We start from the raw sequence: 12,132 nt of genomic DNA, 5'->3' as shown, positions 1-12,132 counted from the left end.
GAGAGAGAGAGAGAGAGAGAGAGAGAGAGAGAGAGAGAGAGAGAGAGGCAGAGATTGCACACAAGCTTGAGTGCACACACACATACATACACACACACACACACAAACACACACACACACCACACACACACACGAGAACCTGAGCACACAGGTGCTCACCATGGCAGATGGGCAAATGGCAACACTCACACCAGATCCAAACAAACCCCAGTGCTCAAGAAGTGTTAGATACAGGCTAGACCCTGTGGACTCAGGGTGGTAAGACTGTCTGGGTTCTTCAGATAAGTTTGCTTCAGTGCCCTGGGCAACAAGAAAACCCCTTTGCCTCTCTTGGTCAACAAAAGAGATCATTTCTCTCCCCAAGATCTGTGAGGACAAGGTTACTGGATGCCATATGTGTGTGTGGGTACCTAAGAGGCTTATCTGGGGTGTATTCTGGTGTACACAGCAGCCCAAGGATGCTAGGACTTCAGAGAGGGGCACAGCTGAGCTCCAAGACAAGCACTCCCTAACCCAGTCAGAAGCAGCAGTTTTCTGGGCTCCGGTTAATGGCGTACATGTCATGAACCCACCAATTCTGCTGTGCCCAAGTTGCTAGAAGAAAAAAAAAATCATGAGGATAATGCAGTGGTCTTACGGGACAGTGGCTCTGGAACCTGAAATTCTAGATCCAAGGTGGAAAGGGGAGAGAAAACACATGAAAAGCAGAAAACTGTGTCGAAGAGCAAGGGAGAGGCAGTGAAAAGCCAGGGAGGGCATCGTCCATAGATGCTGCACACAGTAGGGAGTTTTGTGTGTGCCCTGGCTGCCCGCTGCCGCCACCCGACCACAGGACCAAGTCCCAGAGGACAGATTAGAGGACACTGCTAAGTGTGATGAGCCTTTCTTGGGTGTGGTGAATTCATGGCTCACTCAGTGGATTAACCGTGTCTGTGAGCAAGCTGGTTTTGAACTTGTGACTTTGTCCCTGAGAGGTGGCAGAGCTGGGCAGGGATTCCGGGAGACAATCACCTTTGACCTTGGGAGATAGCACGATTAGTATCCCAGGAAGTCAGTCCTAGGCAATCTGGCCAGCAGTGCAGCCACCCGGAAGCCTCCGCATGGCTCCAAACTTCATGCACACCAGCACCTCGGCGGGGTCCCCTTCAGATTCAGGTCCCGTCCGGGAGGTCTCAGGTAAGACTGGATATCTAACATGATCCCGGTACTGCTGGCTGCTGCTGCTGCTGCTGGCCTACACGCCACACTTTATGCACCCATTTCTCTTCCACAGTAAGCCAGAGGAAATCCTGAAGGAAATGGGGTGTTGGATTCAGCTGTGGTGGGTTTGGGGTGAGGCTGTTTCGTGCAGGATGAGAGCAAGTGTTTGGGGTGTGAACCTCACCCCTCGGCTCTCTGCTCCTCTCCCCTACAAGGACTCTGATCGCTATCCGCTACCTCCATCCCTGCTTCGGAGACTCTACGACAGCCGCCCTGTCTCTCTGGAAGGATTGCTTAAGGCGCTGAGCAAGGCCAGCGTGGGTAGGAGGCGGCTCTGGAGATGGAAGGGGCGGGGCAAAGGGCAAGGGACCAGCGTTCTGAAGATTAGATTAGCCTGGGAAACCCCTTTGTGGGAGGGAGACGGGGGGGGGGGTTGTCCTAGTTAATGGGGACAGTGATTTGAATTCCTCTCTGTTTCTGTTTACACACGTGTGCTTGCCTTCACAGGACCGAAGGAGACATCACTTCCACAGAAACGTGAGTAGCTTCTTCCCCATCTGTGCTGACCGTTTGTCCAAAGTTCCACGGGCATGGGTGGGGCCGATGGGCAATTTTGGCCGGCCTCATCCCAGCTGGTGTAGAAAATATGCCAGCTGCAATTGCTTCGCCAGCCCTTCTGAGTGGGAGACAGCAGGAGGAACAAGGAAAAAAGCAGGTGTGGGGGCATGGGAGACCATCCCTTACTGGCTGGCTGGTCACTGGGAACTAAGAGGCTCTCCTGGTGGCAAAGATGCTAAGCCAGCACCTGCTGTGGTAGGAAAGGAATGAAATGTGTGTGGGGGAGAGGGGTGAAAAGAGAAAATGGGCAGAGAGAGAGAACAGACCTGCTAGCTGTGGAGTACAGGCTCCAGTGAGATAAGGAAGAGCCAGAGACAACGGTGCGTTTGTAATTCCAGAACTCTCGAGGTTGAGGAGGAACGGAGGATGCAAAGCTAGCCTGGGCTAAATGGCAAGTTCCAGGGCAGCGTAGCCTACATAGACCCTGGTTTGGGTGGGGGGCAGAGTTGGTGATAGGAAACCAATACTCCAGGCTCAGAAGTCTTGGCATGTATGTTGACAACACTGGCCTTTTCTTTCAGGTGACATGCACGACTTCTTTGTGGGACTTATGGGCAAGAGGAACAGCCAGCCAGGTAGGGTACACCCAGAGGAGGGCCTGGGTACTGCTTACGAATATGCCAGAAGTGCCTCCCAGTTTGTCACCAGAGAGGAAGATGAGATTTTTCTCCGTTGTACTGAGTGTCTATGGCCCTTTCTTTCTCAGTCAGCTCAGATCAGATCTACAGTCACCAGGATCAGCTCCTTCCCTGAGCACAGAGTAGGACAGCCCAGTTTGGCTGAGAGAGAGACAGAAGGCTCTGCCTCCCTCACATTCTCCCAGTTCTGTCTTTCAGAGCTGTCTGTTATAGCCAGCCCTGATTCAGGAGAATCTCTCCTAACTACACTGCTTGCTTCACCCCAGACACTCCCACTGACGTGGTTGAAGAGAACACCCCCAGCTTTGGCATCCTCAAATAGGCCCCCAGTGCAGAAAAGGTAAGTACTATTGGCTGGAGGGGGAGGGGTTGGGGACAGGGAGGTGTCCGCTGTGGTTCTCAGAGATGCTACGGATACACACACCTTTGCCCTAAAACACAGATTTATGGACAGTGCACCAAGCGTCGGGAACAATGACTCTTAGACATACTCATGCTGTACTTAGCCCCACTGCGTTCTTTCATCTCTTTCTCTGGTGTCATGGACTCCGATGATTACTGAGCAGACAGAGTGAGTGGTAGGAGACAGGGAGAAGAATCCCGTGGGGCTTCTCTGCTGTTGTTCTGGACGATGTCTTCTTGTGATCTATACAAAGATGGCGAGATATCATCTTTCATTCGCTATAGGTCTGATTATTCACAGTCGAAGTATTTGCCTCCCAGGTAGGCTGAACTGTGCCGAGACGTAAACTACTTAGGATGCGGTCAGGTACACTTGCGATTTAGGAAGAGATTCGGGGATGCTAAAAGTCTGTGGCAACAGCCAGAAACCATATCTGGGCCCTTTGGAACAGCAGAATGTATTAGAACATAATCTAAACTCAGTCCTGGGCCTGCTTTTCTCTAGCCATGTTTCCTTGGCCCAGTGACTTAATGCTGTGCCTTAGTTTCCCCGTTTGGAATATAAGTGCGGTGATAAGATTGCCCAGGGTGGTGGTTTTATAGACAAAGCCTTTATAATGGTTCCTGGCACACTGAGAGTCATCTGTATAATGGTTCTTCCGGTCTGGGAGCTGGGTGTTGGGAATGGAGGGTAGAGAATGTCCTTATGTGTCCCCTGACTGGCTTTTATCTGACTGCCGAAAGCCATCTAGGTCAGACCTCAGGACCGAGTGGGCTGAGACACTCCTCACTTGTCCAGCAGTGTGAAAGCTCCTCAGGGAAGTCTAGTCAAAACACAGAGCTTATGTCTTGACACCATCTACCCACACATGGCAAAGGCAGCTCAGTTGATGCCTTCCTTTTTGCTGGTTTCTAAAGAGAAGGAAGATAGGAGTGAGCAAGGATCTGGGAGCCTCTGCAACCCCACCCGGCCTCCTACCTCTCTCCCCTCATTCTGGGAATTCAGTCACAGTCTCAGGGAGGCCAGTTTGAGACCCAAGAAGCTGACTCTTGATATCACCTGTTCACAACTCCCTAGGACCAGGGTCTGATCCCCTTTGCTGTTGGGCGAGAGGGCATAAGGGCTGTAATAATTGTAACTGGCTGATTACACGGTGCACACCATGTCATTTTGCTCTCATTAGATGGCTATTTCAGTCCCGCCGATGGCCAGATAATTATGCGGGTAGCTATATCTGGGTGATATACTCTCCTCCGGCGTTATGCACTGACTGTAAAGATAATTACCGTGCGATTTTGCCGTAGTATTTCATGCAAATGGTAAAAGCAAGTGCATTGTGGAAATCTCCTTTTAATACTTGCTGGCGAGTCCAAGCTCTTTCAGAGGGATTTCTGTAATTGTAGCTTTCTTAATCTCACCACCGGCGGTGTTCTAAGCCTGTCAGGTGCCTCACCAACTGGGCGTAGAGTCCCCAGGGGCTAGCATTTAAAGTCGGTTAGAGGACGTGGATCAACACAGATGACTACATCATTTTATTTCATTCACGTGAAAGCTGGCTGATAAGAGAAGCCATTCAGAGCCTGCCTTCCAAGACCAAGAGCTGGGTTAAGGAGGGGAGGACGGGTCGCTGTGGGTGGGCTGTGTCTGCACCAGCCTCCTGGGAGTACTGGGTGATATGAACCGGTCAGACAGACAGATAGACAGACAGGCAGGCAGACACAGCGTTTAGCTCATCGTGGAAGGAGCAAGCACCTGCAGCCAACAGTTAGTTCTCTGGTCCCAAAAGGCTGTAGGGACAACTGAGAGTTAAGCTTTTTTTTCCTTCCCTGAAGCTGGCCAGCCCTTGTTCCCTCAGTGGGTGGAACAGTGGGTGTTTTGTAGGACAAAGGTGTGATTTAAAGTTTTATTTATTTATTTTTGTCTTTAGCACTCTACTCCTGGACCCCGGATTGCATCGTTAAGACACGGTCCCCGTGGCGGTCCCAGTGCCTGTGCTCCTGCTTCCTTTTCTCTTCCCTTGCCTGTAAGGGCCTCCTGTTGGCTCCCTTCCCGCCTCAGCACAGAAGCTGCATATGCACAGCCTCAACCCCGCATCCATTATGGTTTCTGTAGTGCCCTGCATTAAAAACACAATATCTCCTCTTCAACAATAAAAGATTTTTACAAAGGAGTGACTGATGCATTTGATTGGTTGATGAATGACTTTTCCATAAATACATATTTGCAAAAAAGGATGATACAAGGCCTGCAAAGTGGTTCAGCAGGTAAAGGGGCTTGCCACCCAGGCCTGATGACCTGAGTTCGATCCCTGGATCCACCACAGAAGGAGAGATTGTTCTCTGGCCTCCGCATGTGTGCCATTGCACAAGCCACTTTCCTTACACATACACTACACACATGCACGCACATGCACGCTCACACACACACATATATGCACACAAATTTAAACAAAACCCTACATATGACATTTAAGTAGACACGCCTACATTTTGGATACATAATAGCTGTTCTACTAGAGCCCTAAGTAATTCTTCATACAATTAACAACTGATTTGGTGATAAAAAGAACAGGTATACACCAGTGTGGTGGTGCACACCTGTAATCACCCACCGCACTCAAGACAGACACCAGTGTGGTGGATACCTGTAACCCCAACACTCAGACAGACACCAGTTTGACACACACTGTAACCCTCAGGAAGTAGAGGCAGGAGGATCTTGAGTTTGAAGTCAGTCTTGGCCACAAAGTGAGTCTGTTTCGAGAAAACAAAACCAACCAACCCTCAGATTTGGATGGTTGCTAACAATCAAGAACCTTCCTAGGCCAATTCAGATAAAGGGAAAGGAGATGTTCTGAAAGGCTTGCCTGTGTGCCTAGGCAGGGCCTGGAAAAATTCAGTTAGCAACTCCTGCACTTCCAGATTAGGGGCTGTGAAAGGACTGTTTTCTCTCTCCGAATGATAGCTTGGGTTCTAACAGATCCTGGGGAAAATGGCAACCATTGTCACCAGCTGCTTCCTCTGGGTAACATCTGATTATTGCTGTCTTCAATCGGAACAGCTGTGATCTCCTGCACGGGGGCCCTCCTGAGGCTGGCTTATTAACATTGTCATGTGAAGGATGGGAAAGCTAAGGAATCCCTGCTCCTCCCCAAGGAAGTGATGTAGTGAACTATGGGAGGGAACCCTTTGAGGCTCATTTTAGTGTAGCTGCCCGGAAGCTCCATGGGACAAGGCTTTCATGAGTCTTACTCATGTTGGGGTGGCGTGAGGGGCTTTTCCACAACATAGATACCACAAAACCTGCTCCTGGCTGTAACTTCAAACTCCAAACTAAAATGTTCATCAGGCTGAACTTGGACACAGGTGTGTCTTTGGTCTGCTGTTGCCTTCTCTATCTGGGACCAATAAAAATAGAGCCATCCCCCCAAAACCCCCACAACACCCATGCATGGATTTTCTAGTATGGCAGGGTTATGGACAAGCAGATACAACTTGATCCAGTTGGGGTGGAGGCAAGACGGGAAGGTTACGACAGGGGCCAAAAGAGAGGCAAATTCCTCAGTATTAACTGGCTGCTGTGGCCGTGAAAAGGCAAAGCATTTCTCTCAGATTCTTCCTCTATAGTGTACCAATTACCTCCCAATGCTGGCATAGTAGAACCTAGAATATGGCTGACATGCCATTGGTGTGCCTGTCTTTTATCAATTCGATATGCTAATGATCCCATGCCACTGGGCTGTCCCCAAGCTCCTAGTCCTAGCCAGGTCCAGGAGAAATACAAAGGTGACATTCAGCCTTCCTGAGGCAGTGCCAGGACAGGGCTTTGGAGCAGGTGCTGTTTCCTGCAGTTCTTCTGCCTCAGGGAAAGTCCTAGTTTCCAACTGAGTCCCCCTTTGACTGACAGCTACACAGTGGGTAAAGGAGAGAAAGCTGCCCATTCATAGTCAGGTCACACGACCACACTTGGTGGTGATGAGGACTACAGGGGAGAATGAGATGTTGGCAACGTCTTCCTCGACCCTAAGGAAAGGGGGAAGGGTCTAGACAGGAAGCTGTTGGGAGGGTCCTTAAGGATTGTGATGAATGCTGATGGATGCTCTTGCATACTTCCGGGAGTGTGTGCGTGTGGTGGTGGAGATGGGAAAGGACTCAGTTATCTTTGAGGGGCTGGCTGCTGGGAGTCTGACCATTCTCCAACAAGGGCAGCAAAGATTGTGCTTTGTGTATTTTTTTGAGGTGTGGGCACAAGGGCTGGAGATGAGCTTTGGAGAAATGGATGTGTGATTGGGATACACTGTAAGAAATTCCCAAATAATCAATAAAAATATTATGCTGGAAAAAAAAAGAAAAGTGACCTCATGATTCTAGAGCCGTTCCCCACAAGTCATCTCTCTGGCCTTTCAGAAGGAGCTGTCTGTAAAGTATTTGAGACACTCTTATCAGGGTCTGTGTGAATTTCTTAGGGCTGAGAAAGCCCTGAGAGTTGGTTCTGCTCAAATCTGGAGTCCAGCATGTACGCTGACCTGTGTGCGACAATTGTCTGCCAAGTAGACTGTAAATGCAGAGAGGCTGCCCTCTGGTGGGGCTAACTAATATTACAGTGCATGGATCTCAGAGGAAAACCAGCCCCCACCCCACCCCATTCTCTCTCTCTAGCCCAAACTGGTCTCAATTCCTCAAGTCCTCCTGCCTTCTAAACTCTGGGTTAACAAGCATTTGGTACCACATCCATCTTCTCAAATTCCTATTTACTGTACTTAGAGCAGTGAGATCCTCCCTCGTACTAAACTCCCCGGCCTGTTCTTCCTCATTTAGCTTTGTACATCATTGTGACTGTAATTTACTTTAACATCTCTAGATAGTAAACAGTTTACATGTTGGTCTACACCTTCCAGGAGGTTTGTTAGCTGGTCAAGTTGACTGGGCTCAATACTCCAAAGGTAGCTGGTGAGAGAGATCTTAAACAGATCTTGTGAGCCCTATCCCTCAAGACTCTGGAGTCATGTCTGAGCAGTGGGGGCTGTAGGCTTAGATTTTTTTTTAACTTTTTTTTTTTTTAAGATTTATTTCATTTGTATAAGTACACTGTAGCTGTCTTCAGACACACCAGAAGAGGGCACTGGATCCCATTACAGATGGTTGTGAGCCACCATGTGGTTGCTGGGAATTGAACTCAGGAGCTCTGGAAGATCAGTCAGTACTCTTAACCTCAGAGCCATCTCTCTAGCCCTTAGATTTTTAAAAAACCTACTCTATAATAAGGATTTTTAGATGATCTGACATCCCTTCTAGCCCACCATCCAAAGGTAGGGGAGAAAGGGTGGTAAATAGGAAAAGATATGGACCTGTTCAGAAGTTCTTTGGGGTGATCCCAGTCTCTGTCTATCAGGATACCAGCAGTGAAGTTCAGTAGTGTCAGATACTAAACATGAATCAGTAGGGGTGGTGGGATCCAGGAGACACAGCCAGGTCTCTGCCAAATTGCTGAGTCAGTCCAGGACTGGCCAGGACACCAGGAACAGTTCCGGGCCGTGCCACTCTCAAAAAAGTGAAGATCAGCGAAGCGTTGTAAAGCTAGCCTATGCAAGCCTCCATCACTGTCCCTTTTACACTCTCTCCAAACATCACATGTCCTCCCACGGGTCTTGCCTCAACAAAACACCATGTGAGTCCGTATTACGTGACATGACCAGAAACTTCCACTTCAGGGGGCTGCCTTGCCCAGCTACGGGAGCTGGTCCTGCCATCAGAACAGAGCACCAATCTGAAAGTCACTCTTCAATTGCAGAGCAAAGTGGAAGTCCCTACGCCAAACCATAAGAACAGGTTCCGTGGCTGTTGTGTGACCTTTCGTGGGAGACAAACGACTGTTCATTCCAGATAAGTCACCAATGACAGACCAAAGAAATAACTCCATTTCAAGTCTCGCCCTGGTGAAGCAATGTTGTTTAATTAGGGTTGTAGCTTACAGGAGGAGTGAGGGGTTATTTATAAAGTATGGGTAACTTACAGGGGCTTCATCACCAAAGAAAATAATCTCAGCAACCATTAACTACTTATACACCCTCAGGGAGGTGGGTGCCCTCCACCTTAACAGCCATTAACTTCCTGTGCTGCCTGAGAGAAGGGAACCTCAGTGGAGAAAATGCCTGCATCAGACTAGGTTGTGGGTAAGCCTGTGGGTTATTTTCTTGTTGAAGATGGTGCTACCCCTAGGCAGGAGGTCCTGAAGTAGGAGAAACAAGCTAGTAAGCAGTGTTCCTCCATGGCCTCTGCTTCAGTTTCTGCCTTCAGGTTCCTGTCTTGGCTTCCCTTCATGACAGAGCATAAACTGTGAGCCAGACAAACCCTGTCCTCTACGAGTTGCTTTGGTCATGGTATTTTATCACAGCAATCTATACCCTAATAAAGACACTTTCTATATATCCTGTAAAGGGGTGGGACCTCATGAGAGCCCCTCCCTCCCCATGAGAGCAAATAGTGGGTCCAGTTTTAATGCAGATATAGTCAGTCACAGCTACAGAATGATTAAAGAGGACAAATACCTTGTCACACTCTGAGGATGGTGATCTACAGCCGTCCCCTCTTTCCCTGACCCTTGCATATTTTCTGCCCCACCTGTGTCATATCTTGTTAAATCTGAGATTCAGGAGGAGAAAAAGCCAAGTCCACGATTGTCCAATTAAAGGAGGCTGTATTTTGGGGTGCACCCAGGACAGGCCAGCTGGCTACCAGTCGCCTAAGTTGAGATTTGAGGGAGGAGCCCCTGAAGGCCTTTTGAAGGCTCTCTTACAGGAGAGATAAGGTGCTCACAGGGGCAAGAGGGTTGGTTGTTAGAACAGAAGAGACAAAGGATCGAGCATCATGTTCATGGGGTTGCACACAAGTTACACAAGCCTAAGAAACAGGAACTGACTCTTAATGGTAAATAGAAACCTTATTTTACAAGGGCTTGATACAGGACAAACAGGAACTTCCTTTTGACTATCTTAAGTGCACACAGAACTCTTAACCTCAAGGTACATTTTTCCTGTTTTGGTCTGAGATTTCTTGAGCCCTGGAGGGGGTACTACAGACATTTCACTCCATAACGAACACTTAGTAACTAACCACTTATTCTTAGCACTTACCAGGTAGGTATGAGCCTGCAGGTAACCACTGCCCACCACAGAAAGCAGCTCCCTTAACCATGGAAGACCACAAAGATAAAATAGGATCATAAACACAAATGTTTAACAGGCAGTTTCAGAAAATGGAGTGGTGCGGTCATGGCGCTGAGTCAGAGAAGCAGGCCGTGCCTACGGGATCAGGAGTTTGGGGGTAAGAAAGTCAAGGTCAAAAGGCACCAAAAGGGAACAAGAGAAAGAACCCAGAACGCAGGAGTAGGTGGCACATATACCTGGCATGTCCTACCAGGCAGTATGTGCTAAGCTTGGTCCTGTCAAGGATTCCATTAGGTGTGGCTGTGTCAGAGAGACAGTTCACGCTGCTGTAAAGTCAAAACTAGAGGCTGAACTCATCTGGCCCAGAGAGGAAAATTCCTGATACAAGCACTTCAAAGACAGAATATTCTCTGATTATCACAGCTTCGTGTGCTAGGCCTTTAAGGCCCCTGCCTGAATGCTATATCACAGAGTTTACCTTCCTCTGAGTTAAAGGTCAGACCTGAGAGGTGTCTCCTGTCACTTACTCTTCACCCTCTTTTAACTGTCCAGTTCCTTTCACGTTTTAGGAACCCAGGAAGGGATATTAACACAGAAAAATCTTTGAGACAGGCTTTTATGTAGCCAAGGCTACCTTCAAACTTGCTATGTAGCTGAGGGGTAACCCTGACCTTCTGATACTTTCGTGTGGACCGACAACATAGTCATTCCGTGGTACGGCTGGAAGGAAGGAGTTTTTTGTTTGCTTGTTTGCTTTTGTTTTAAAAGATTTACTTATATAACACATTTATTACGTATACAGCATTCTGCCTGCATGTATGTCAGCAGGCCAGAAGAGGGCACCAGATCTCATTATCGATGATTGTGAGCCACCGTGTGGCTGCTGAAAATTAAACTCAGGACCTCTGGAAGAGCGGCCAGTGCTCTTAACCGCTGAACCAGCTCCCTAGCCCACAAAGGGAAGGTTTTAATGGCAGATATGAAAGAGAGAGGACAGGTAGAAAGAAGTAGACTGAGCATAGCCAGCTAACTGGACTTAGCCACGAGAAGCAGGCCTGTGCTGGAGTTGTGCCCGGCTGCCCACTCTTCCCAGGCAGGGGAGACAGAATGGGAAGACAGTGGGCTTCTTCCCTGTGGAGGAGCCAGGCAGGGCTATCTAGGCTGTATAAGGATGAAGGCAGGGGAATTTTGGTTGTATGGCTATGGCTAGTCTTGAGCAGGCTCATTTAATGAGTGGATTCAGAAGGGAGGAGGCCAGCAGTCAAATTCTAGACGGGACAGACCAGTTTAGGAGCTGACCTGGGTTGCCACGGTCCAGGGAATCCTGTGACTCCATCTGGCCATCTACGAGGAAGGGGGTGGAGGCAGTTTTGGACCATCAGAAGAGCTTCCCAGGAATCTAACTTAAAATACTCCATGCTTAATCATCGACCCCTTGTTGAGAGCTTCGGTGCCGCTTCTAGGAATTTGACCTTTGTCACTGGGTTCAGACAAGGAAGTAGGCTCAGATAAGAAACAGTGACCATGGGGCTTTGTTTACTACTTTGCTTAATTATTACCTTGTGTGATCTTTTTGCTTACTACTTTGCTTGATTACTTTGTCTTTGATCTAAGAACGGACCTTTTTTTTTTTTTTTTTTTGATGTACCTAGAATGATATAAAAATAAAGCCTCAGCACTGGCTGGAATCATGTTACAGTTTTGTATAATTGGTGTTTTTTTTTTTTCAACCCTCACTTCCTCCTTTGAGACCCTGTTGACTGACTCAGCTGGCTCGGTGGTCAGGCCCCCATCCACACGGTCACATACCTGCATCCGCACACAGGTTTTAGAAGGCGCCTATATGTCTGCGCAAGACGAGGTGACAAGCAAAAGTCAAAACATGGGCTCTGGCAAAACCACAGATCCCTGCCCTTAGAAAGCTCGCGGGAGTCGTAAATTAACCGAACAAGTGCACATTTTTTTATTTTCCCCAAGGCTGCTGGAGAACAGGCTTGGACCTTCTCTTCACTCCCCAGGCGCCACAGCGAGTGGCTGGTGTGGGCTCGTGGCTCCGCCCGGCCGTCGGGGGGCGCTGCCTCCTCCGGGACGGCGGGGGGCGCTGCGGG

The 12,132-nt window shown here is 48.8% G+C and overlaps 1 protein-coding gene across 1 annotated transcript in view; it reads left to right on the top strand.

The window, feature by feature from the left end:
- Positions 1 to 5,029, top strand: part of Tac3 (tachykinin 3) — a 7,439-nt gene extending 2,410 nt beyond the window's left edge. The window contains exons 4-8 of the mRNA XM_028752141.1: positions 1,416 to 1,521; positions 1,708 to 1,737; positions 2,340 to 2,393; positions 2,723 to 2,796; positions 4,787 to 5,029. Of these exons, the coding sequence (XP_028607974.1) occupies positions 1,416 to 1,521; positions 1,708 to 1,737; positions 2,340 to 2,393; positions 2,723 to 2,778 (246 nt within the window). The 3' untranslated portion in view covers positions 2,779 to 2,796; positions 4,787 to 5,029. The remainder of the gene's footprint in view (positions 1 to 1,415; positions 1,522 to 1,707; positions 1,738 to 2,339; positions 2,394 to 2,722; positions 2,797 to 4,786) is intronic.
- Positions 5,030 to 12,132: the final 7,103 nt, after the last annotated feature.

The sequence above is a fragment of the Grammomys surdaster genome, unplaced genomic scaffold (genome assembly GCF_004785775.1).
Source record: "Grammomys surdaster isolate TR1022 unplaced genomic scaffold, NIH_TR_1.0 125877, whole genome shotgun sequence".
In the NCBI taxonomy this organism is placed as follows: Eukaryota; Metazoa; Chordata; class Mammalia; order Rodentia; family Muridae; genus Grammomys; species Grammomys surdaster.
This window is presented reverse-complemented; position numbering and strand designations above follow the sequence as displayed.